The 27,128-nt window shown below is 35.5% G+C and overlaps 1 protein-coding gene across 1 annotated transcript; it reads left to right on the top strand.

Moving 5' to 3' along the window:
• The first annotated feature begins 900 nt into the window (after positions 1–900).
• On the top strand, positions 901–18,712 carry LOC103691146 (uncharacterized). Its single transcript, XM_087601046.1, has 4 exons — positions 901–1,089; positions 11,552–11,950; positions 12,231–12,271; positions 15,965–18,712. Exons 1-2 carry the CDS (start codon positions 1,057–1,059, stop codon positions 11,903–11,905), a joined length of 387 nt encoding a protein of 128 aa, XP_087457172.1. The 5' UTR covers positions 901–1,056; the 3' UTR covers positions 11,906–11,950; positions 12,231–12,271; positions 15,965–18,712.
• Positions 18,713–27,128: the final 8,416 nt, after the last annotated feature.

Below are 27,128 nucleotides of genomic sequence, written 5' to 3'. Positions count from 1 at the left end.
CTGGAGATCTCTTTGCATATGAGCTCATATCAACAGTGCTAAATCAGCTGAGCATGTATTAAAAAGAGTTCAAATTAAGTGGCCACGAATAATTAGTTATAGATATTATGGGTAGCCATACTATATTGGATGTAATGTTTGTATTTTAACACATTATGTTACATATGAATTTTAAGTTAAATGTTTACAAAATAATGACATCTTAATAATGATTCTTTAAGTTGAAAAATATAAACCATACTCATATACAAAATTTGTTTCTTTGCATAAAAAAACACTTAAAATAATGTAATCACACACAAAGAAACGATTGCAGTATGACATGATTTTGGGTATTTATTTTGTAAAATATACTCCTCTTAATATTTCCGTAATATTATAATTTAACATGATGTGTATTATGTGGTAAATTAGCTTTAGGAAACTGGACACCAGTATGGCATTAGATAATTCAATGCATTTAGTTGTAATGTGCATAAGTATATGAACTTGTGTGATAAATTTCCAAATAAACATAACTCCTCAGTGTATTGGCACAGTACTGGAGTGCATTTGCCAGACCATGATTACAACAGCAGTCCCTAGACAAAAATGGAGGCTTTATCGTGGGTACCAATAGTCAGTTACAGGCTCAAAGGGACAGGTTTTACTGCACAGTTTTCTCTTTTTCGAATAAGAGCCAGAAAACAAAGAATAACCACATAATATTTTGGTCTTTTTCCTAATCCATCTTTTTTATAGCTGATGCAACTGGTAGGTAGGGAGGAGGGAGAGGAGATGGAGGAGCTTTGATGGAAAAATCTCCATGGTAACAACAGGCTTTTGCAATTTTGTCATTTATGAGAGCTCTCTCCTGATTGGTTCCAAACATTTTCTCTATTTTCCTACGTGTACTCAGCCAGTCTGGGTCAACCACAGCAAAATAAATCTATTCACATAAAAAAATTCCAGTAACGCTGCTGGGTGATATCTAGCTATCAGCTTGCACCAAGCTCTTGCTGTGGATTGACGACAACCTGCTTCTTGGAGGAGGAGGGGTGCTCTGAAAACCTGGAGATGAAAATTAAAAGAAAAAATAAGCATGGACAGGTAACTTGCTATGATTTTTTACATTCTTACTCTGAATGAAACTGCTCCTATTTGCTGTATTTTGTAGGTATTTGTTATTGCTTTTGGTCATTGCTTTGGTTTTAAGATATGCAATTCATGTCTCAAGTCTGTGGTTCTGTTTCATCTGCAAGGATAGTGTATTGTGTCATCCTTCAGTACCTGACAGAGGCAGGAGACCTGTTGCAACTTAATCAATTTTGGAGAGTCGCATCTGTAAAGGATTTTTATGTCAGGACAGCAGTTCCCACTTGGCATTATGAGACATTCTGTAACATGTTCTGACATCACCTTTCCTAGCATGCCATTAACCTCTGAGAGGAATAAAACCCAAACACTGCAATTCTCCTTTGTTATCATGTTCATGCCATCAAAAGTCTCAGATGTTTCATATTAAATTTCAATCCAAATTCTAAAATCACAATTATGTTGTTATTTTTGGGAACAAACATAGTTCTATGTTCATAATTACATATCTGCATGTTTCATCCTTTAAGGACAGTCAAAGCAAAGAGATTGCATGTACTCCAATGGAAAAGCTTAACATACAAAATATGCTGCTATGAGTCAGCTGTTTTGGCTTCTGTGCAGGAAATAGGTTTCTGCCTCTGAAGCATCATCCTGTCAGTTTACAGTGCTGTATCATCTCAGATGAGAATGAGACAGTTTGGGAATTGATTTTTGATGGAGAATGAGCATGTATATCTCATAACAATTTTTTTGGGGGGGCACCAACCTGAAACATTTGCTGTAGCAGGATTAGTTCTCGCTTGACCACCTAAGACGCTCTGAAATATTTGAGATGTAAACATTGGAAGACAATATTACACATGATACCCAATGCCCTCTGTAGTCATAGGAATATAACAATAGCAATCATACTTATTATCATTTCGTTGCCATTGAGATCTTCAAAGGTTCTTCTTTACAATACAGGATTGAGAGTCAAGGTCAAACTGTTATTGTTGTTTGCCAAATAGTAGCTCTTATAGTTTATTCTCACTTACTGGCCATCCCTTTTCATGAGGTCTTTTAAGGCCTGAGAGGAGTGGAAAATCAATCGTCTCTGTGTTGTGCCAGACTCCGATTCAATATTCCTATTGAAAAAAATTAACCACCAGATTTCCCTGTCCTTTTTTCGCAAGGAATCTCGTCCTCTGATCTATCAGTTACTCTTTTTTTCTAAATTGGATATTTTTTGTATTTATAATTCAAATGCTATCCCTTTCCAGGTTTCACTTCCAGAAATGCCTTGTCCCCTCCCACTCCATCTGCTCCTATGATGGTACTTCCCTTCCCACCCACCCACTCCCACCTCTCTGCCCTGTCATTCCCCTACACTGGGAAATCTAGCCTTCACTGGACCAAGATCCTCTACTTTTTTTGATGCCAGACAATGTTGTCCTTTGCTACATAGGCAGCTGGAGTTATTGGTCCCTCCATGAGTACTCTTCGGTTGGTATATTAGTCTCTGGGATGTGTCTGGTTGATTAATATTGTTATTCTTCCTATGAGGTTGCAAACACCTTCAGCTCCTTTGGGCCTTTCTTTAACTTGTCCAATGCATTCCCTCTTCTCAATCTAGTGGTTGGCTGTGAAAATTCACCTCTTTATTTGTCAGGCTCTGGCAGAGCCTCTCAAGAGACAGCTATGGCAGGTTCCTGTCAGCAAGCACTTCTTGGTATCTGCCATAGTGTCTGAATTGTTGCATGTAATTGGGATGGATCCACTTTGCAATTTGGTTCTCTCAAATTTGGCTCTTTGTAGATCATTATACAGGATAATATTATAGTGGAATCTAATGTGTTCCATTGATATATATCAAAGATAACTCCACAGACAGAAGCAACAGTAAAAGTATTAGAATACTTAGAACAATTAGAGGAGGAAAATTGTTTGCCTCTCAGAATAACAGATTTACATAAAAAGCTGGTAAAAATGAGTACATATAGCTATATGTGCCAATATAGCAATGGAAGAGAAAGATAGAGAAACAGAGAAGAGTGGTAAATAAGGAGGGTAGCAAGAAAACATTAATTATGGTGCACAACATTACTTAAAGACTTCTCTTTTGTAGTATTTTTAGACAGGAAAAGCAGGGGTCTTATTGTTTCTATCTGGGAGTTGTTATGCAATATTTTTATGTGCATTAAAACCTAGGATACTTGTGCAAATTAAAAGTTGGATCTGATTTACGCTTGGAAAATCCTCAATAAGATGGGTGTCTGGATGGATCACTTTGACATAGAGAATGTAAAAATGTAGAAATTGTCAAGATCTTTGCACTAATTTTACCTTTTTATTTCCCCCAACATTAAATATTGATCATGCTAAAACTGCTAAGGACTGATAACTTTAAGCAACAAATGGTTAAACATTATTTTTATTCACTGAAGTTTTTCTGATCTATGTTTGTTCATAAAATGCTCTATGTAAACTTTACCTGAAATTTTTAAACGAGTAATAAGAAGTAATAAAATGGAAATTATTTTGTTAAATAATATTTTAACAATATGCACTCATTTATCTTAAGTAGAAGAGATGTTATCCAGAAATCAGTCTTTATGTGACTACTCCTATATAATTAACATGGGCTATGTACTAAAAGTAAAATGACATGTTGAGTAAACAGTATGCAAGTTAGATTTCTCTAGAATATCTCACATTAATAATATTTATATTTCATTAAAAATGAAAGTATTGGAATGTTTATGTTCCATCCCTAATAGCAGACCTACTTTGGAGAAATGTCTATTCATACAGTTAGCCTATTCAGATAAACCACCTGTCTGGTAACTTGACCATGGTATTGGACATAGTTTGAACATTGTACACTCCTCACTTTATTTGATAGAACATTTGATATTCCATTGAATGACATGCCATTCTTGATCTTATGGATTCTCATTTTTGTTGTTGTTTATGATAATATTCCTTCTTGTTGCTATGTGCTTATTAATATTTTATGAGTAGAATTTTTTGGTATTTATAAATGGGAGAAGAGGTAGAAGTTTGGCAATTCAGGACAGACTATGAACAACCCCAATACAAGTTGGGCAAAAATGTGAGCATGGATCTGGAAGTTGTAGGTTCATATCAGCTGTCACTCAATATGGCCTTCTCTGTTATCAGTCTGTGATTGAATATCTGAATGAATTTTCATTAATGGTTTTGTTTATACTAGCAATGCTCTAACCCCAAATGGTACTCTTAAATTCTTTCCAAAGCTAAAATGTAGTCTTGCTTTAGACAAATACTACAGTACTTTCTCCCTGCAGCCCCTTTATGCTTTTCTTACATTTTATTTATATAGCTATGGAGACATGCATTTCTGTCCTTGTTAGCAGTCAAAATTATTTCATAGAATTATTCAAAAATATTATTTTATGATACAAGGTGCTTTTCATCTCCACTTACTGCATCATGGACCAAGCAGGATGCCAGCCAAGGTGACCAAGACACTGGATCCAAGGAGCTTAGGGATCTATGCTCAGATGACCAGCAGTCAGGCAACACACAGACCCACAAATAAGATGACATTTTTCCTATGTGACACTGCAGGCTGAGCACAAAATTCCTGAAACCACTCCTGAGATGACCCCAGACACCGAGAGAGTAGGCCCTGCAACTCACATGGGCAGTACATTACAGCTGTCACTGATAATGTGAAGCAAGTGAGCAAGACATAAAGGCATGAGAACAGAAGAGCGCATTGCTCTCCGTGCTCCTTCCTGGCAGGAGCATTGGGTGAACAAGTTTGGAAGAGTTTCCAAGCTGAATAACTGAGAAAACTCCCAAGCCCAGGCCTTTGAGTTGGTCTATTTCATTAATGAACTGCTGGAATATGTGACTAGGCTGGGCCTACAGATCCAAAGTGGCAGGATTCCATGACACTGGTCAACAATAGGATTTCTGAGAAAAGTACTAAGTGAGGTTTCTGTGTTGATAGTATAGAGTATGCCAGAGGCCTTGTACCAGGTGGATGGCCCATTGCAGTGAATTTCTTTAAGCAACGAAGAGTACAAAAATCTGAATGATATACTGTGACATAATCCTTCTTCTGTGATAAGTCCTTTTAATTTTCTTTAAGGAGAAAGATTGCAAGGGCTGATGATGTGTGCAAGAAGACAGGGAAATTGATGAGATTGGGTACATGGTCTAAATTACAAAAAAGTAATAAAATAAAAATATTTTAAAATTATTTTATATTTATTTTTACAGTAAATTATTTGTATTAATTATCAAATGATTTTATTTACTAACCAATGAACTCTTCCTAGAGGGTCTGGAATAGAAACTGAATAACAACCATATTGATTTGGAAGATGATATTATGCTGCTAATGCTTCAATTTTCACATCATCCTGTCCATGATACACATCTATGTTCCTTTGTGGAAAGGTTGTGAGTCATTTTCTTATGCCTTTAAGAGGAAAGCAACAGGAAAAATTTAATATATATAGCCAAGGTTTTATAAATGTGACAATATATTTAACTGGGTATCAGGTTCAGAATCATGCTATGAAAACGATTACACTAGTGAAATATAATATATATATATGTATAATATAATATATAAATATATATATATATATATATATATTATATATATATAATAGAGAGAGAGAGAGAGAGATTGAGAGAGAGAGACAGGGAGAGATTTACTTCTCCAATCCTGCCCCCCTACTCATACCCCTCATATTACTTCTCCCACTCTCCCTGCTCCCCTTGTCCTCTGAGGGGGTGCCATCGTTAAGCCCTTCTGCTGCATATGTGCCATAGTCTTCACAAAAGCTAATGGTCTTCCTGTGAGTTTGTCATTCCTTTTTGGCCTTCAATACTTCCACTAACATTTCCATAGTATTTATGAGCTCTGTCTAATGTTTGGCAGTGAGAATATTCATCTGTAATCAGCTTCATATACCCAACTTTTATATGCAAGTCTTCCCTGAAATAACATCATCTCCAAGATGTGTAGCATATACTAGTCAGAAAGTTATAGTGGTGAAAGCTTCCATACATACAACTACTTGAAAGCTGTTATCTGTAACAATGAAATATGTTCGGGTGCAGCTTTTGTGTTGGAGGTGTGTCGAGTAAATGGCCTATTAACATTGCTTTGCTTTTTTTTCTGATTTATAAATATTTATTTATTTGTTTGTTTATTTTTACTCTTGAGATTATTATTTCCCTCCTGGTCCACTGTGTGACTGTCCCACATTCCATACTCGCCCTCCCCCCATGGCTCCATGAGAATGTCTTCACTCCACCTATCCCACCATTCCTCTAAATTCCCTGGGGCTTCCAGTCTCTTGAGGGTTAAGTGTATCTTCTCTGACTGATCCCAGACTCAGTAGTCCTCTGGTGTATAGGTGTTCAGGACTCATATCAGTTTGTGTATGCTGCCTGATTCGTGATCCAGTGTCCGGGAGATCTCAGGGTTCCAGGTGAGTTGAGATTTTCCTAAACCAACCACAGCAGCCAGCAGCTCCTGTTCATTGGTAGGGTGCAAGTATCTGCAACTCACTCTTTCAGCTGCTTGTTTGGTCTTTCAGAGGGCATTAAGCCCAAGAACATCATTTGTTCCTCAGATGAATTTTTGGTGAAATTTTCAATTTAAATATGCAATTAAGCCTAGCATGAGACATGATTTATGTCTTTCACCAGGAAAAATAATTTTATTTTAGCAGAATGCCGTGTATTTTTGTAATAACTACAAAATGGATGATGAGTTCTCCAAAAGAATCCATGATATCCTTGAGGTGTGAAATGAGACAGGCAACTGAAACTATGTTGAATGAGGAAGTTTAATTTGATGGGAAAATGTTTCTATGATTGTTACTCAAATTTTAGGTAAGGTTAATAATAACGGGAACATGACTAGTATCTAGCATGGTAAGATATAACACTAATGTGAGATCAATAGGGCAGAGGATGTCTATAAATTACATCACAGTTAGGCAGTCTTTCTCCATCTTGTATGAAGTTGCAGACCTGATTGATTCATGTTTTGTATCAGTGCTTGGAGTACCACATCTGGCAAGAATTATCATTGGTAGCTACCTGAGATAACAGGGTTCTTATTGATTTTAAAAATAAAGAATTGACATTAGAAGTGATAAAATTGAGAAATGGAGGTTTTTAATGTTTATTATCATATTTAGGTGGAGGACTATAGAAGTCAACCAAGACTCAAAAAAAAGAAAAAAGAAATAAAAAAAGTAAAGATGTTGTGGGTTGACATAATGGTGCTTGTATCCAACGGCTAATATTGTGTTCCCAATGCTAGCTATCCCATCGAGGAGAAAGTCTGCATGTAGATGCTTAGAAAATCTGCCCCCAAGTTATTTAGGATTGTTAAAAATTCCAAAAGCCAATTGCTGGGCAGGAGAGCCATAGATGGAATTTAGTTAAGGAGGCTTAGTGTTATAGATGCAAAGAATAAATGAAATGGAGGAAAGAGAAGGCATCATTAGATTAGGGGGAGGATGTAGAAGCCACTATGGTTTAGGAGAGCCATAACTATGTTGAAGACTAAATGATTGGAGACAAGAGCAGCCCAGATGGACCAAAGTAAATAGTAGGTAATACCTTGGAGTTATTAACAGCAGAGTAGATTCTAATAACATGCTCACTAGGTATCTTCCAAGCTCTTGTGCTGCTTAAGGTATATTAAAATATAAAGGCAGTGTGTGTGCTTTTATTCTGAGAACTTATTAACCAAAGCCCAGACAGAATCCACACTACAGGTTTTTTGTAATTATCACACCGAAGTATCACTTTTGATGATCACATGTAAGTATCACTAAACATGGAACTTAAGAAAAGCATGATGAATCTGTGTGGAAGAGAGTAGCCTAAGAAAACAAAAAGATAGCAATTAAGTCCAAAGTTTATTCCAAGAGAAAAGAAATTAACAAGGCAAAGTTGGGTAGAGTAGAAAGAGAAAACATATCAGGATGTCATGGAAAAAATAGTAAAAAAAAAAAAAACTACAAACTTTGAGACAACTTGTTCTATGCAGTTCTAGCCTACCTGAATGTGGCCTTGGAAGAGGCTGGAATACATAGGATATTAGAGAGTATGCATATATATATATATATATATTTGGCCAAAATAGATCTTGTTTATGTAGTCACTCTGAGTCTGTGGATGAAAGTATGAATATCCACTACAACCACAGTTCAGTGCCAACCGAATTGTCATCAGAAAGGTTTCTTGCACCAGCTTTTGGGAGTGGAAGAAAAGAATAAAACATCAACAGGAACTTGGAGAAACCTGTGAAAGTAGGGGAGGGACTGGGACATGTCCTGTAGAATAAAATAAGCACATTGGAGCAAAGCTCAAGGAACTGAAGTGGCAATGATGGGGCCAATATGTATCTTTGCTGTGTTCTCTGCATGCATACAATGATTTTATGATACTCTGCAGCTCATGATTTTATGATACTCCAAAACGTGGGAGTGCAAATACCTCTCACTCATTTGCTTACTCTTGGAGCACATTTGTTCCTACCATGTTGCCCCTTCCATTCTGGATATGAGGGCTTATGCCTAGTGATGTTGCTTCTTGTTTATTTGGGTTCAGTTGATAACTCTTGTGTACCTATATTTTCTGAATTAAAAAGGAGAAGCAGAGTTTTGAGATAGTAGAGAGGTTGGAGGAACCCAGAGGAATGGAGAGAAGGTAGATTCGAAAGGGATACATTGTACAAGAGAAAAGTAAATAAATACATAAAAATAAAAATAAGGAGGTAAAGGGAAATTCCAGCATCAGCAGCACATATTTCTCCTCTACTACTTTTAATTTATCAAGAGCAAAATCACAGTAATTTGTATGTAAATGCTGATATATGTACATATATACATATATATGTATACACACACAGACACACACAGACACACACACATATATATGTGTGTGTGTGTGTGTGTGTGTGTGTGTGTGTATACCTGTAATCTTAACGAAAAATATAGATCAGCAGAAGAAATCTTATTATTGTTATTTATTTTATTTAAAAGTAAATATAGCAGTTGTATCATTTCAGTCTTAACTTCATTGTCCTCCAGTTTTTACATGCCCATCTCCCAGCAATCCTCATGACATCTACCTAAAGGTATATTTATATGTGTGAATATGGGAGAGGGAGACAGAAACAGAAAGAGAAATAAAGATGCCTACTTACTAATGTATACAAAAACATCTTCTTCATAGCTATATATAACGTAGGGTGTCTTATATCAGTTGAATAACCTGTCAAGCAGCCCATCTGTAAAGATATTTTAATTCTTAGCAATCAATATATGTCTGCAGATCTTCATTTTTGGTTGGGACACTGGAAATTTTCCTCTCCTATGTCATGGTATTGTCATTCCACATGTTTTTTAATATGGGCAATAGGTTAAGAATTGATTCCTCAAATACATTGAGTGTATTATAGAACCTATCTCATAGAATGGGCTTTGTTCATTTGGCTCTTGAAATTTTTTCCAGACCTATAATTTTCTCTAAACTGTGGTGTAGGAATGTACTGACACAAATCAGTTACTTTTTTCTATATGCTATGACATAACTAATCAATATAAAAATGTTTTTGATTAGTGGTTAGACATATGTTTCCCCGTGGGTAATACTTTACAATATTTGTTGAGAAATGTACTTTACACTAGATTGTTAATTTTATTATTATTTAATTCATTACCTCTACATGCATTGAGAGATTTCTAGGTTTACTGTAGCAGGTATAAATATTATGTGAACCTTATGTCAGTTTTCATAGTTTCTCACACTCTGGATATTAGGCCAATATTACATCATTGAAATAGCTTAACTTGGTTGAAATTGTGAATTCTTCGACTTAAAAACAGGCTTTATCTATTAGGAAAAAAGAGTTTTTAGGTTATTCTACTGCTGGAGTATATTATATTAAAAATTAACAAAAATATTTTAGATTATTTACATGTATAGATATATAAACTTGCATGTATGAGATGTATAATTAAATACAAATAAAACAAACATGGAGAAACTAGGCAGCTTTAATTCTAACTCTGAATAGACCAATGAGAGACCCTTTGTTGTCATAACAAAAAAAAAGAAAAACCCTTAAAATGCCTCACAGTTGTACCTGTCAAGAGCCAAATTTTCTGGGATCAGCATTTTTCATGCTGTAACCTCTTTGGGGAGTTGAATATCAGATATAATACATATCATTTACTTCCATTATGGTTCAATAATTTATGAAGTAGAGAAAAATATTTTCATGGTTGTGGGTCACCTAAACATGAAGATCTATATTAATGTCCTAAATCATTATGAATATCCAAAAATATTTTTCTAGATGGATAAATCCATTAAATTCTTTTTAGTCATGACAATGTATTTATCCTCTAAGAACAAATCCCCAGATTTCACAAGACTTTAAAGATTTTGCTTGTGGATAATATAAGCTACTTCTGTGACACTTCATTGACTTTAAGGATATAATAATGATGACTATGTTTTAACTACAGGCCTTGTATTTACATTGATTTACATTTGGTCCTTGATTCACTGGCGTTCAGTTTAACATCACAATTTTTAATAATAATGGAGAACATACACAGAGTCAGGGTGTTGGTTCATAGGGAAAGCAAACATAATAAAAATCTTTAAATAATATTATTAAAATAATATCTTTAAATAATATTATTAAAATAATAAATAAGTTATATTTGTTTCCTACTCTTAACATATTTACAGACTGTCACTGTGATATCACTATAACTGTGATAATGATATTATGAATACTAACCATTTTATATTACATAAGAATTCATTTGAATAGGAGTTTAAGTGTAAGAAAGGAAGAACAAAGAATGACTGATCACAGGCACTCTACGTGGAATTTCCTTTGAATTATACTGAACTATTCTGGTTACTCAACACACACACACACACACACACATATACATATATATATATATATATATATATATATATATATATATGTACAGATGTTTGTATATGTGCATATAAATTATGGCTATTTTTATTATGAACCAATTTTTGATTTATGCACTACTTTCCTTTGCCTCCTGTCAGGCAAACCCTTATCATTTTTGCATGTGTATATTCTGACATATTTTCTATTGAAATGAAAATTAAATTTTTGACTTATATACATGTCGATTAGGTTTAGAGTATTGTTTTTCCTTGAAATCATTGTTATACTTTCTAGAAGAAAAATATATTGTTTGCTAGTGAACACACCATGCAGTCAAACCTATAAACTAACAATACCTGCGGAAATGGTAATGGAGACATTACCATCTGAGTTTCTAGGAAACTTCTACAGAGACCAGCATCTGGAATCCGGAAGAGAAAACAAGTGATGGTTGCACAGTTAAATACTTAAGGTTTAAAGATCTGGCAGTAGTATTAACTATATTCTTTTAAAATACAGCGGCGGCGGCGGCAGCAGCAGGTGCAGGAGCAGCAGCACCAGGAGCAGCAGGAGCAGCAGCTGCAAAGGCGGCGGCAGCAGCAGCAGCAGCAGCAGCAGCAGCAGCAGCAGCATTACCGGCTGGAGCAGCAGCTGCAGCAACAGTGCCAGCAGCAGCAGTGTCAGCAGCAGCAGTGCCAGCAGCAGCAGTGCCAGCAGGAACAGCAGCAGCAGCTGCTGCAACAGCAACAGCCGCAACAGCAGCGGAAAAGGAGAAAAAGCAGAAGGAGCAGAAGGAGCAGGAAGAGCAAGAGAACGAAGAGGACCAGGAGAACCAGGAACACCAGGAGGAGGAGGAGGAGAAATAATGAGTGACTGTGTCTACGTATATTGGAAGAGTTTGCTGGGGTATTAATGTTGGTAAATATAGTACTCAAACATGAAATTCTGATAAAATAAGTGAAAGATAAGAAAGCCTTCAGTGACCAGAAAACACCGTATACAGTATATATAGTAAATTAAATTGCTAATTCTATCGTCTTTCATCAATTGTTCATTTGAAAATTATTTCAAAAATTTTCTTTTCCACTTAGCAGTATGGCTCTTAAAGTCATGCAGTCTATGTTAAGAGTGTTTCGATTTGTCCTTTCATTAGACTTAACATGTTGATTTTTTTATTTTCTATTTGTATTTTGCATAGCTTCATTGGAGAAATGTGTACTCAAAGAATTACTGATGTAGGTAAGACATTTTTTTGCACTTATAATAGGATTGCTTTTCATATACCTTGGTTGGAACTTTTTCTCAATAGTATGCTTTTAAAATTTGTTGGTTTATTGTTTTGGAGGTCTACAATTATCAAAAGTGAGCTCATAATTTTCTATTTTCTTAAAATGCTCTTAGTTTTCTTAAACTATTATTTTAGTAGTAGTTATCTCATTGAGGGTAATTATTCTTAGTTTTGTATTGCATGAGAGAGACAGAGAGAGAGAGAGAGACAGAGACAGAGACAGAGACAGAGACAGAGAGACAGAGAGACAGAGAGAGAGAGCCAGAGCACATATATAACTTAAAATAAATTATTAAGAAATAAGAGAAAACAACAATAGCTCCTACAAATGCTGACATGTGTATGGGGATATATATATATATTAAGTTATATATGTGCTCAAAACTAGGCAGTTGACTTAGTCTATGATATGCATGCATTGGAACCAAAGGACTTGAGTTTGGATCCTTTGAACCTTTATATGTGTAAACCAGCAAAAATCAACAGGGCATTGTCTATCTGTAATCACAGCATGGGCTAGGTAGTATATTATGTTACTGATCTAAGTTTATAGTGATCTGAATTTAATAATAGAGTTTGTCTCAAAATATATTTGGGAAGTTGAACAGGAAAGTCATGTGATCTTCACCTCTTGACAGTGAGTTTAACACCTCACACCCATGCACACATGAAGAAATACACGCACATATACTTCCATACATATGATATGTAATTAGACTTTGTTTTTAGAAAACTAATACTATGTTGCTTAGGACGTAACACTCTAGATATACTTTAAGCTGGCTTCAAACTCACAGAGACCCACATGATTTTAACCCTCTTTTACCAGGACTTAAGACATATCCACTACCTGTGGATTAATTGCAGGTTTTGGGGGAGCAAATTTTCTTCCACTGAAGCATATTACAATTGAGAATAGCATAGTTATAATTACTTAAAATAAAGGGTATATCAAACACTCAATTCAATTGTGATTTTAGGATGTTCTTTCAAAGTTGACTATCCTGGATATCCTTGTGAATTTTAAATTGTTTGAACATCAAACCAATTATAAATTATTTGTGCTTTGGAGAAATAGAGTCCTAATCTCTAAATAGCTCTTTGAATTTATGGCTTAGTCACACTAGTAAGATTCTAGTGAATTAATCAGAACATTTAATGTGTATTTGGGTAATTTTAATAGTTTTTAAAATTTGTTTGTGGTGATCATTAAATTATTGGCATTTGTTCTGTTAACAATTTCATATGCATACCAGGATTTCACAATGAAAACATTTATAATGAATGACTAATATTTTCCCTACTAAAGGAAAACATACTTTAAAATCTTCTGTAAAATGCTAATTCCACATCTATACTGAAAACTGTTTTTTATACCAGGGTATAATAAACTATTCTATGGTATATGAATCAAGTTAGAACATGAAATTAGCCTGAGTTGCTATTTTAATTGCAGAGAGAGTTACATGGGCTATCAGTTCAAAAACCAGATCATTAAAAGCATTATACACTTTTAATATTTCATATAAAACAATATCGCTTTAGTTATAGACACAGATAAGAGAAAAAGAATAAAAAAGTTCTTAAACTCCTAGCATAAGGCAATTTTGCATAAAAATAAAAGAAATTATAGAAAAAGATTTGAAAGTTAAAGTTTTGTTAATAGATCAGATATAGTTGCCTATATATATGTCAATTGCTAAGGTTTTGTTTTTTTATTTTATTGTATTTATTCATAAACTATATATGGAAACATTTCATTAAGTAGTTTATTTTTATATGGATTATGGCATTCCCTTGTTCTTTCGGGTTTCATATGTTATATTACTTGGAAGAACTCCACATCATTATTTAATACTTTTATTCTATTATTCAACTTACATCCTCATGACAGTCGCATTCCTCCTTTGTTCCTACTCCTACTGGTACAAAGCACTCCCCTACCACCATTTGCACATTTTATTTGGAGAAACAGAGTTCGCCTTGTTGACCACCTCACACAGCAGCAATACAGTCCCAATATGTTTAGGCACATATCTCACTGCTGTACAACCTGACTGTTCAGGTTGGGAATAGGGATCCAATGGCAATGAACAAAGACCAACACAGCCCCCATTCCAATTGTTATGGGACACACATCAAGACCAAGCTCACATTTGCTACAAATGCATAAGAGTCTAGGTCCAGGGTCCCTGGTTATCCCTTGATTGCTAGCCTAGGCGATGTGTGCCTGCATATTCCCATGTTGATTAATTTCATGGGTATTCTTATGTTGTCCTTGATGCCTCTGTCTTTATCACTTCTATCCCCCACTCTTCCACAAGACTCCCTGCATGCTGTACATGATGTTTGACTGTGGGTTTCCGTGTCAATCTCCATCAGCTGCATGATTATGTCTCTCAGTAAATAATTATGCTGTTTTCCACTCCACAAACCTAGCAGAGCATTATTAACAATGTCAGCATAGCTCTTTCACATGATATTTGTCTCACTTGGAGCAGTCATCAGAAGGCTATTCCCTCATTCTCTGCTCCATCTTGTGCTGGCACACTTTTTCTCTAGACAAATTTTGTGTTGAAGTTTTGTGGGTGAATTGATGTGACTCTCCCTCTTCTAGAAATCCTGCTTTGCTCTATTTCTGCCTTTATTTCTGCCTCTGGCAGGAATTTCAGATAATGTCACCCTGTATCCTCACCCATCCCAGGCTGCAGCAAGCCACCAGCGATGCTCCTATACCTACTTCCATTCTCATTCACATCACTGTCTCACTTCCCCTCTTACCAGACCTTATCACCATCCTTGGTCCACTCATCACCTCCTGTTCTACCCATTTATGTCTCTCTACCTACCTCTGATGACTTTCTAGCTATCAGTGATATTTGTGCATCCTGCCTTTGGACTTACACATTACCCAATTTCTTTGTGTCTGTGGATTGCACCATATTTGTCCTGCGTTTTATGGCAAATGTCCATTAATAAGATATGGCCTTCTGGTTCTTGGTTATCCCACTCAGGCTGTTATTCTCAAGTTCTATCCATTTCAGTAAAAAATTCATGACACCATTTTTTAATAGCTGTGTAGATATGCCACATTTTCTTCATAGATTTTTTCTTAATTGATGAGCATCTAGGTTGTTTTAAGTTTAAAGCTATTAGTATGAACATAGGTAAGGTTCTATAAACACAGGTAAGCAGAGTCTCTGTGGTATAGTGTGGCAGGATATGGGTATATGCCCAGGGGTGGTATACCTGGGCATTAGGTAGAATTATTCCCAACTTTCTGAGAGCCTGGCGACTTGCTGTCCAAAGTAGTTGCATAAGTTTGCACTTCCACCATCAATAGAGGAATGTTCTCTTTGCTCTACCACCTTGACAATATGTGCTGTCCTATAAGTTTTTTAATCTTAGGCATCTTGATGGATATAAGATTGAATTTGAGGGTCATTTTGATTTGCATTTCCCTGATGACTAAAATGAACACTTCTTTAATCTGTACCCCATTCATTACAAAAGATCTCAGCAGTTACTTTAAATTTGATTATGAAATATATACTTACATGTACTTTTGTTTGTAGTTTAAGTTATACATATGTTACTTTTACCCCAGTGTTGTTCTTAATGTATATTATATATGTCTGATACAGAGTCTCACTGTGCTGCCATCTGAAACTTCAAGCTCATTACTGAAACCATGCTTCCTCTCAGCATCACGAGAAGATCACAACAGATGCAGATCACCACACTTAGCTAGTGGTATTGTAAAATCTCTTCATTACTGACTTTCATCTTTGCCTGCTTATGTATAAAATTGAATCAAATGTTTATATTTTCTCATTTACTACAGGTTTAATTACATCACATTAGATATAATCATATTTTTATTACTTGCCATGCTTTTCAATTACAGCAACATATTTAAACACTGAAAATATTTCAATATTATATTTTTATTATTTAAAACGTTATTTTAATTAAAATAATCAATTATATTATACTATTCCCCCAAGTTCTTAAGTGCCTCGCCCACTTGCTCCCCAACTTAAACTCTTTGGCAAAAACAAAATGAAGATATAAAAATCCAATCTAAAACAATCTCTTTAAATCAGAAAAATAAAATTATATTAAAAACAAACAACATCAAAAACAAACAACAAAATAATCAAACAACAATAAACAAAAACAATTAAAAGAAGAACACCAAGCTGTAAACAGGTAAAGCACACTCATAAACTCTGAAAACTTTGGAGTGGAATTACTTGGTAATCAATTACTGCTGTACTAGAGGCCTGTCCTAGTTGATGTACCTTGTGTCACTCATTCTAGAAATTTAAATTTGCTGTAATAAGTTATATGTGAGAGTTCAGTTTTTAACCTTTACTCCAGTGCAAACATTTTCTTTTTATTTATTTATTTATTTATTTGTTTGTTTGTTTGTTTATTTGTTTATTTATTTATTATTTGTTTGTTTATCCATTGATTCATTCCTTTTTAAAATGTAAGAAAATTAAATATAATAAAATAAAAAAATTATAGTATTAATATACTAATCAATACCTGCATGGATTTACTACCTTCCTCAATGTAATAGTGTTTTAATGTTAATTGGATCCCCAAAGCCTGTTTGCATTAGAGGATCTACAAGTAACTTCTGGGAACTTGCCCCCAGTAAATTTTGTTTGGTAAATAAAGAAGACAGACGCTATTAGGAGGGGAGGTGAGACAGCTGCACAATTTAAGATTCTCAGGCTTGGAACTATGAGAAAAAAGAAAGGCAGACAAAGGCACTACTTGAGGATTGTTCACAGGAGAAAAATGGAGCCACTATATAAAAAGGCCAGGAGAACATGGCCCAGAGGGCTGCTCAATTAAGTCAAGTGAAGCCCAAAACAGAACAAAGATATTAATGTTTGTAACTCATGGTTATCTGTGGGAGGTAGATTACAACATCATAGTGGTTAGGCAGTTGCTCAGCTATTGTGTTGTTTAAATCATATTAAACAGAAGGCTGTGTGTTTTTCATTCATGAAAATAAAACATTGAAACAGGTAGTCACCAATGAAAGAATAATTTAAAAAATAATACTACAACTATGGCAATGACATTGAGCAAGTAAATTCAACAATAAGACATAAGCCCAAGACAAGGCACAATAATCAGAAATAAACCTATTTGTACACTCAGATATCCCATAAAATCCCTTAATTGAAATTGATGTATATGTGAGGATGACTTAATATATTCCCAAGGATCACAGGGATGCAGCACTGTTAGTCAACGTAGGCACTGACCTGACATCTCCATTTTAATGCAATTTGTAAATACTGTTATCAACAATGTGTCTGTGCTGTAAATTTGGGGAGAGGACCTTATAACGTTGGCAACAATTTGGGTTGTTTAGAAATATCTATTCTATTTAGGACAGCATTTTTGACCCACATCTCAATTAAATGTAAACCAATTCCAGTACTGGAAGCTGTGTTTGTTGACAAGTGAGACCCATTATTTGCTGATTTCATTTAGATTGCATGCATAAACACACAGACACACACACACACACACACACACACACACACACACACACACACACACACAAATTTCTACAGTTTTTGTTGTATTATATTTCCATACTAGCCCCCAGTACGCCTCTAGTGCCCTTTAGTTTTAGCTAATCCTCCTGAATTCCACAACCTACTCTCCTTACCCTAGCTGTTACTACATGTTTTCTCTTCCACAGGCAATTCCCCTAGTGATTCCAGCCCCATTCCAAATCATTTAGTTTTGTCTAGTCTCTTACTTTTGTCAGAGTATGCTTTGAGAAACTTACACATTATAAGATATTAAGAAAAAATGCCTAGTATTTGCTTTACCTAATGACTATCCTGAATGCAACATCTGGGACAATGACCAATGAAGGTGGCTATAATATGTATCAGATGGTTTTTAAAACAGCAGATATTGAGGTGTTTAAAATCTGTATATATTAGTTTTCCATTTATGTTTATGGAATTTCATTTTTGTAACTATTTTTTGAATTATTTTTCAAATCATGAAAGTGGCTAGAGATTTTCAAGCATTTTTATTTTCTTTACTGAACATTGAAATGCTTATGTAGTCCTTTGTCATTACTTGTATTAATGTCATAGTACTTTACAGGAGGTCTTTATCTATGTTAAGATATTCCTAGTTATTTAGGTAACATTTAAAATATAATAGCATAACTACTTTTCTGTTGGATGGTTTGGATTGTATTTGTATATAAATTCATTTTGTATTATTATTTGATGTTTTTCACACATATTTTAATTAGCATCTTTCCCCGTTTCCAACTACTGCCAGAGCTTTCTGTCTCCCTACAATAAAATTTCATCCTCCCTTGGCTGTGTACAAGCTAACGATCTCTGTGTCTGTCTTAACCCCCACAATAAAAATGAAACAACAAAAACATAAACAAATTAAAAACCCAACAATGCAAAAATATACAAAAATAAAATGACTCAAATACCCAGAAGAGAATAATGAATCAATGGGTCTGGTTTCTGTGTTCCCATTCTTGAGTCCTGTCCTGGAATGTGGTTGATATATACAATAGCACTCCATTGGAAAAAATGAGTTTTGCCTTTCTATGGAACAGGTATCACAAATATTTTCTTGGATAACATGGAACTTTGTGTCTATTTCTCCTTCTTAGCACTAGTATTTCTGACTGTTTGAATCTATGCTGGCCCTGTGTGTGCTGCTAGAATCTCTTGAGTTCCTATATCCAGAGTTATTATGAAACTTAATGAGTACATCTGAGTGAGAACCTAGAATCCCAAAGTTTGTGGATATATATTGTGTCATATCCATGTACTCACAGAGACCTTAAATAAATAGTTGTTACTAAAGAGTGAGAATGTATATGACGTAAGCTAGAATAGTGATAATAGTGTTGCAGGTGTAGATATTCAATGTTAGAGAACTGGCTACATTTTTCAAACACAAAATATTCAAATATTTATACTGTGTAAGCGATTTTAGAAAGATCAATTGCTACTAATATGCAATGATATAAGTTGTCCCAATGATGTATATATGTATATAACATAAAACTGCATGCACACATTAAGAATTATTGGAAATTTGCATATGTGTGTCTGTGTGTGTCTGTGTGTATATGTGTGTGTGTATAATTTCTAAAATTAATGTCGTAAATTATTTATTTATCATTATATTACTCAGGGGTAATGTATGTTAATTTGGTATGTATTCTAGCAATAGGATTGGATCCAACATATACTTTTACACTCCCAGCATCTCTCTGAAGGTCATTATAATACAGAAAACTGTGTTACTTACTGTTATAATTGATTTTTATGATCATAGAACTTGTGGAAACTGGCAAAATCCTACCACAAGTTATCAAAAAAATTCACTTTGATGCAGAGAGTCACAATCAGAAAATTGCAGGTAGAAATTGCAGCTTTACTATAGATATGCAGGATCTACTAACTTGTAGACTCCAGATACATGATCAGCAATCAGGCACTAAAGCTGTTTTTACTCTACTATTAATTGAAAAGAGCTCAGAATAAATAGTAGGTTTTCTTAGTCTTCCACTTTCTATTTGTTCAGGGGAGGAGAGATAGATGAATCAGCAGTTCATATTGTGATCACCAAGTCCTTGTTTTCTTTTCCTCTTTGAGAGCTTTTTTCTGACTGGTTTATAATCCATTCATTTTCAGATGCAAATGTTCATCCAATCAAATACAGGAGAGCCATTAAAACAGTCTGTAGTGAGAGTTTTCACTAGCCAAGCCCCTGGCTATAGTCTAGGATTCAAGTTGTTCTGGGTATAACTTACGTCTTCATTTGATATGCTCAAGAGAAGAATAACTGTTCCTGACATCTACAGAAGACAGAGAGAATGGAAAGTAGAAATAGGTTGGTTCACAGGATTATAGTTCTGAGTTATGAAATCCTGTCTCCTGTGCAAGAAATAAGTGTGTCACTGAAGCCACTGATGCTGCTTTAAGACATGCAGGATTTTGTGAGTCTTGGAGTCCTGCATCATCTTCAATGGGTATGATTTACTTTCAGAATAAATTTCTGAAAGAGAACAGGGATTGACTGTCCCTGGAGGTACACAACTGGAAAGACCCTGTCTCTGGAGATCATCAATCACCAGATTCCAAACACAGAATACTCTATCTGTCCTAACAGCTGGATGAAGCCCCCTGTACTATTTGCAAACCAAACAAGCTCTAAACTTGAAATTCTGGAAATTTCCAGAAATCTCTACCACTAATAAACTTGATATGCACCCTGTCGTGTATTCTATTCAGGCCTATGGTTCCCTAGACTGAAAACAGAATGTCAACTGGTGGGACTTTTTCTCTGAATAAAAGTGAGGGCTTGGCGAAAGAGGTTTGAGAGCAGAAAAAATTAGCAAGAATCAGTAAAATCTTAGCAATTCCACTTCCTACTGCTTATTAATATTGAAAAATATGAAGAAGTTTAAACTGCTTGGGGCACACATGGATCAATCTTCTCTATTTAATGACCTCTAGCCACCATGTTCCACTCTTATAACACTCTACTTTTCCTAACAGCTTGACCCTACCACAGAACTCCAGAGGAAAAGGGCTAAGCCCTGGACTTGAAAATCTACTAATAGTCTGGTCATCTACACAAAATTCTACCCCCAATAAATATCATAAAATCACTTGTTTCTTCTTGCTTTTCTGCAGGTTCTATTCTGAACAGGAACAACCATCCTCCTCTGTCTTTTCCTTCCAATAAATCTCTTGTCTGAGATTTTATATGTGTTGTGACTTTCTGGTTTTGGCTCTCAACTGCCAGAATACTTTCCCATTCCGAGATGTAATATTTGCAAAGGCAGGAATTGCTCTTGCCTGACCCATTGGCACTATCTTCTCTTTGAGATGAAAAACTTTCACAGATTATCCTCATACTTGTATCAGGTCACCTTGGAACAAAGAAAAATAATGTTTTATTTGTTATTATTTCGTTGCCAACAAGTGTCTCAGAGATTCAGCTTTTACAATATAAAATTGTCATTGCCCTTTGAAAAATAATAATTTTCAGACTTTTTCTCTGTTGCTGGTCTGTCCATGTATGTAGTAGGTAAGTAATAAGAGAATTAGAAGTTCAATCGCTTCTCAATGATATAAAATTAGTATTTTATACTTCCATTGAAGGAAATTTACCCACCAAATTTCCTTCTAATTCTTTGAAAATAAATATTCCACTGACATACCACTATCTCTTCATTAGCATTCTGTTCAGGCTAATTATTTCCATATACAGGTGTTTATATAGTTATACAGATTTTTCTGAATGGCTGATGGAAACCACAAAGTTTTTTTTTCAATCCTATATATCTCATTTCATATAGTGTTCTATGGTGTTATCTGTAATTTCATTATGTCCAAATTTTCTCTTATGGAACATTTGATAGGGAAAGAATTTAGCATAGAAAAGCTCAATTGACAGTTCACAATTTTACAAGCACAAGCAGCAATCCAAATACTGCATTAGTAACAAATATCAAAGTAAAATCATTGCATATCTCACAGGATTTCTCTTTGATATCAAAATCTGGAATTAGTAAATTTATGCTGCTTTAAATAAAGAGAAGAAAGAGAGACAGGGAGAAAGATGAAAAGAGTTGAGGGATGGGGCCATCCTCTCATCTCTCAAATTTTAAACCTAGAAATGCTCTTGTCTAAAGGAAATATGGGGACAAGGAGTGGAATAGAGACTGACAGAAAGGACATACAGACAGAAACTGAAACATTATTGGTGATGCCAAGAAGTGCTTGCTGACAGGATCCTGATATAGCTGTCTCCTGAGAGTCTCTGCCAGAGCCTATAAAATACAGAAGTGGATGTTTACAGCCAACCATAGAACTGAGCATGTTGTTTCCATAGGGAGAATTTGTCCAAGGACTGATTGAGCTGAAGGGTTTGCAACTCCATAGGAAGAACAACAATAACAAACAACCACATCCCCCAGAACTTCGCGGGACTAAAACACCGAGCATGCAGTACACATGGAGCGATCAATTTTTCCAGCTGCATATGTAATAGAGGATAGTCTTGTTGGAAATCAAAGAGAGGATATGCCATTGGTCTTGTAAACGCTTGATATCCCAGCGTAGGGAAATGCCAGGGTGGGAGAGCCAGGGGTGGGTTAGGTGGGTGGGAGAGCACTCTCAGAAATGCAGCCAAAAATACTTTAAACAAGTGTTGAAGCACATATATAGTCTGTTTTAAAAATTTTTTATGTGAATTTCTACCATCATATAAAAATCTATATAAATATAAAAAGTTAACTCATTCCTTTCTTATACTAAAATGAGATAGAGTATCAAACAGAGAGTTCACTGTTACTAAGATGCTTTCTGCTTACTACTGAACACAGTGTGATCTCTTTTTTTTGAATATTTTCTTTATTTACATTTCAAACTGTATCCCCTTTCCTGCTTTTTCCTCTGAAAAACCCTTATTCCATCCTACTCACCTGATTCTATGAGGATTCAACTTCTTCAGTCCTTTCCCTATCTCTTCCATTGGAGTACCCATGCTCACCCCATTAGTTGGCTGTGAGCATCCACATCTGTATTTGTCAGTGTCTTGCAGAGAATCTCCAAAGACTGCTGTATCAGGCTCCGTTCAGAACACACTTCTTGGCATCAGCAATAGGTTCTGGGTTTGGTGTCTGTATATTGGATGGATCCCCAGATAGGTCAGTCTCTAGATGCCTTTCCTTCAGGCTGTGCTCCACAATTTGTCCATGTATTTCTTTTAGATAGTAGCAAATCTTGGTTAAAAATTTGAGATGAGTGGGTGACCGCATCCCTCAACTGGGGCCTTGCCTACATCACTAGATATGGTCTCTACAGTTTCTCTCTCCACTTGTTGAGTATTTTAGCAAAAAAGATTCTTCATTGGATACTGGGAGATTCTGGTTTTCCTGGCATCTGGGACTTTCTGATGGCTACATCCAGTTCCCCATCCCAATTGCTATATATCTTTGTTCAGCTTTATGGCCCTCTGTATATCATCCATATCTCCTCCCATAACTGATCCTGCCACCTTTTTCTGAGTTCCCCTCCTTTCTTACTACCAAATCCTTCCTACAGTCAACCTCCTATGCATATTTTATTCCCTCTTCTAAGAAGGTCTCAAGCATCCACATTTTGGTCTTACTTCTTCTTGAGCTTTATAAGGTCTGTGAGTTGCATTGTGTGTAATTCCAAACTTTTTGTCTAATATCCACTTATCAGTGGGTACATACCATGTATATTCTATTTTGACTGTGTTATCTCACCAGACAAATGGAATCTCAAAATTGAAAAACTCTGTAACGCAAAGGATACTCTCATCTTAGACAAAAAAGCACTCCACAGATTGGGAAAAGATCTTTATCAATCCTACATATGATAGAAGAATAACATCCAATATATAAAAAGAACTGAAGAAAGTAGATTCCAGAGAACCAAATAATTTTATTAAAAATGGGGTACAGAGCTAAACATTTATCAGCTGAGTACTATCAAATGGCTGAGAAATACCTAAAGAAATGTTCAACATTTTTGGTCATCAGGAAAATGCAAATCAAAACAACCGTGAGATTCCATTTCACACCAGTCAAAACGACTAAGATAAAAAAAAAAAACAAAAAAACAAAAAAAAAAACCTCAGGTAAAAACAGATGCTGGCAAGGATGTGGAGAAAAAGGAACACTTCTCAATTGTTGGGGGAATTACACACTGATACAACCACTGTGGAAATCAGTCTGGCATTTCCTCAGAAAATTGGACATGGGTACTGAGCTATACTACTCTCGGCATATAACCAAAAAGATTCTCCAACGTATAACATGGACACATGCAATACTAAGTTCACATAGCAGCCTTATTTATAAAGCCAAAAGCTCGAAACCAACCTGCTGTCCCTCAACAGTGGAATGGATACAGAAAATGTGGTATATTTACACAATGGATTACTTTTCACCTATTAAAATCAACAACTTGATGAACTTTGCATGCAAATGAATGAAACTAGAAAATATAATCCTAAGGCATGTAACCCAGTCAAAATATAGCCTTCTTAAGATGGTAAATTCACATGGCAGGTTGTAAGCCACCTCAACATGGTTACTATTTATGATGAGTTGCATCCAAGTTATATGCACAGAAACACATATGGAGTTGAATAAGAATTACTGACACACATCATACACCCTAAACAAGAGTACTTAAGCACATGTGCTTAAAAACCTTTTATTGTATAAACTTATGTTACATATTAAATTTAATTTAATTTAATATGTTTTATTATACAAATTTAAAGCCAAATATGGCTGTGGATTATATCAATGCTAAATCATATCTAATGAGCAGACAACAAATCCTTAAATTTTTTTTTGCAAGATAACCTTATGTTTCCTTTCCTTTTCTTTCTTTTTTCCTTGAGATCAACATGGAAATAAGTCAGAGATAAAGATGCTTTAAGTATGGGGAATAGACCCTTTGAGGTAAGAGACTTTCTCAGCATAGAGAGAAATGTTTATCTAAAAATAATTGGGAATCATTTGTTCTTGTCAGTGAGAAGCTGATAATCAGTTGTGCCAATTTCAGACCTTTGAATGGAGCCACAGTTTGGAATGATATCTGAGTTCTTGAAGGGAAAGAGGGTGAACATGTTTGGCTTAATGCAGGGTGGCTGCATGAAGCCAGAAAGCATGATGGAGCAAAGGCACTTGAGTGTCTATGTGGGGAGGCTGAGTAGCAGTGGAATAGGATTCTAGCTAGTTTGGAATGAAATTCATAGACAAATGATCATGCATACCTCAGGAGTGGTTAAATAAGCAACTTCTTTAGAGCAGCCATTAGCAGGATCAGACCGTTGGACCTGCCTTACCCCAATCTGTTGTAGCTTATAGATAAGATATATAAACAGTTTGTGGGAGAGAGACCAGACAGAAAGAAATAGAGGTCAGAGAAAAGAGAAATAGAGGATAGAGTATCTCTTTCCTTTTCTCCAATTTCTTGTATTATTTTAAAGGTCTTTAATAAAATAGGAAATTTCATTGCAAGAGTGAATAGAATTAAGGGCATTCAAGTGCAGATGATACAGGTTTTGTAAGTGGTATCCCAAAGAGTTATGAACGTTTATGCAAGACAATGTTCTCCTGGATGAGATGGAAAATATGTCACTGCAGCCTTTATGGAGGACTGAATGTGAATGTGGAACGTTCAGTAGGTCATAATTACACTTAGAGGTCATAATAACACTTAATAAGGTTAGCGGTTGAGCCTCTGTAAGGCAGAGGAAATTCTCAACACCTGACAACTGATAAAAATATACATATAAAGAGAATATATATGTGTATATATATATATATATATATATATATATATATATATATATATATATATATATATGTGAAAATATACAGATTCTAGATCCAAATGAAATTTTTGAGGAAGGCAGTTACAAAATCTCACTGCCTTAGAAGACATATGAGATTAACAGGCAATTTAAAGGTGGGGTCATAGAAGATAGAAGGAAGGGGACATTAGCCCAGTAGCACCTATGGAAACTGCAGAGTTGCAGATCCAAGTATGGAGCGTTGGAGTTAGGTTAAGAACAATCACTTTGGCCTTAATTTCTATGCTTGGAGGACCTCTGCCTGTAATCATATTGGAGGAATGCTGGACATTGAAAAGATCCCTTCTTTGAGCTTAGGGAAATATTGATTTAAACTCAATGGGAAACTTAACTAATTGTGGCTGGTGATCAAATTGGTAAATTATCACAGAGCCAGAAAGCAAACTTGTTGCAGGTAGCTTTGAGTAGAAAGTAGAGTGCTGTTGTGCAGCGTAGGCACATGAGAAAGAGCCAAAGCACCAGTAGAGGCTTTTCAGTCTCAGTCCCTATGCCATGAAATATAATGTCCCATGTGTTACCTTGCTGGCTCATACCGAGGTGACAACTTGAGTAATCATGCCATGCACTAGGAATTTATTGGGGGAAGGGAGAGGAGCAAGCCATGTAGCTAGGCAGACGGACAGATAGATGAGAGTAGAACCATGAGGGTAAACATGGCAGAGGTGTGTCCAGAGAAAGACAGAATGGAGTGAGAGAGAATGCCAAAGAGAAATTAAATGAGAGAGAACTGGGTGGGGTTCCTTTTATCAGGACACACACACACACACACACACACACACAAACCCTTGGGTCACCTATTGGTGACAGCGTATAATGACAATAGCAATTGCTAAGTTGCTGAGAACAGCCTTGTGAAATCATCGATGAGGTAACACTTAGACTATTCTTCCTGCTTTCTCTGATGAAATGTATCCTTCTCAGATCCCTTTGATTGCTGTTGAAGGCTGGCCCTACCAGCAAAGGACTATAGGCTCTTTTGTGCTCTTTATATGGCCAACTGATAGCTCATTTTATCCTTGCTATGTCTAGTTGCCCAACACCTTTCTTGGGCAGAGATATTATGAAGAAGTAAAACATTTCCATTTGTTTACATCCTAACTTCCTCTGGGATATTTCCTCCTCTCTAAGCCTTGGAAGAGCTCCTTTCTGACATAAGTTCTTAATCCTTCCACCACCAGAATACTCTGTTGATATGAAATTGTGGTACAGTTTTTCTACTTCAGTAGTGTCCCTTCGTCTCTTTATTACAATTCTAATCTAGGTGCCTACCATTCACCTAGTTATTCTCAATGTCTTATTCCCCTGAAACATAGACAGACCTTAAACCATTAAGAATACCTTGATAAAGGT

Source organism: Rattus norvegicus, chromosome 1 (genome assembly GCF_021556685.1).
Source record: "Rattus norvegicus strain SHRSP/BbbUtx chromosome 1, alternate assembly SHRSP_T2T, whole genome shotgun sequence".
NCBI classification, from domain to species: Eukaryota; Metazoa; Chordata; class Mammalia; order Rodentia; family Muridae; genus Rattus; species Rattus norvegicus.
Note: the sequence above shows the minus strand (reverse complement) of the source record. Positions and strands in the feature narration are given on the sequence as shown.

Excerpts from the sequence above, each read along its gene's own strand:
- LOC103691146 (XM_087601046.1), top strand. The coding sequence starts at position 1,057 with ATGAAAATTAAAAGAAAAAATAAGCATGGACAG. Across the intron at positions 1,090-11,551 it reads GAAAAAATAAGCATGGACAG|CGGCGGCGGCGGCAGCAGCA; the intron begins GTAACTTGCTAT and ends TTTAAAATACAG.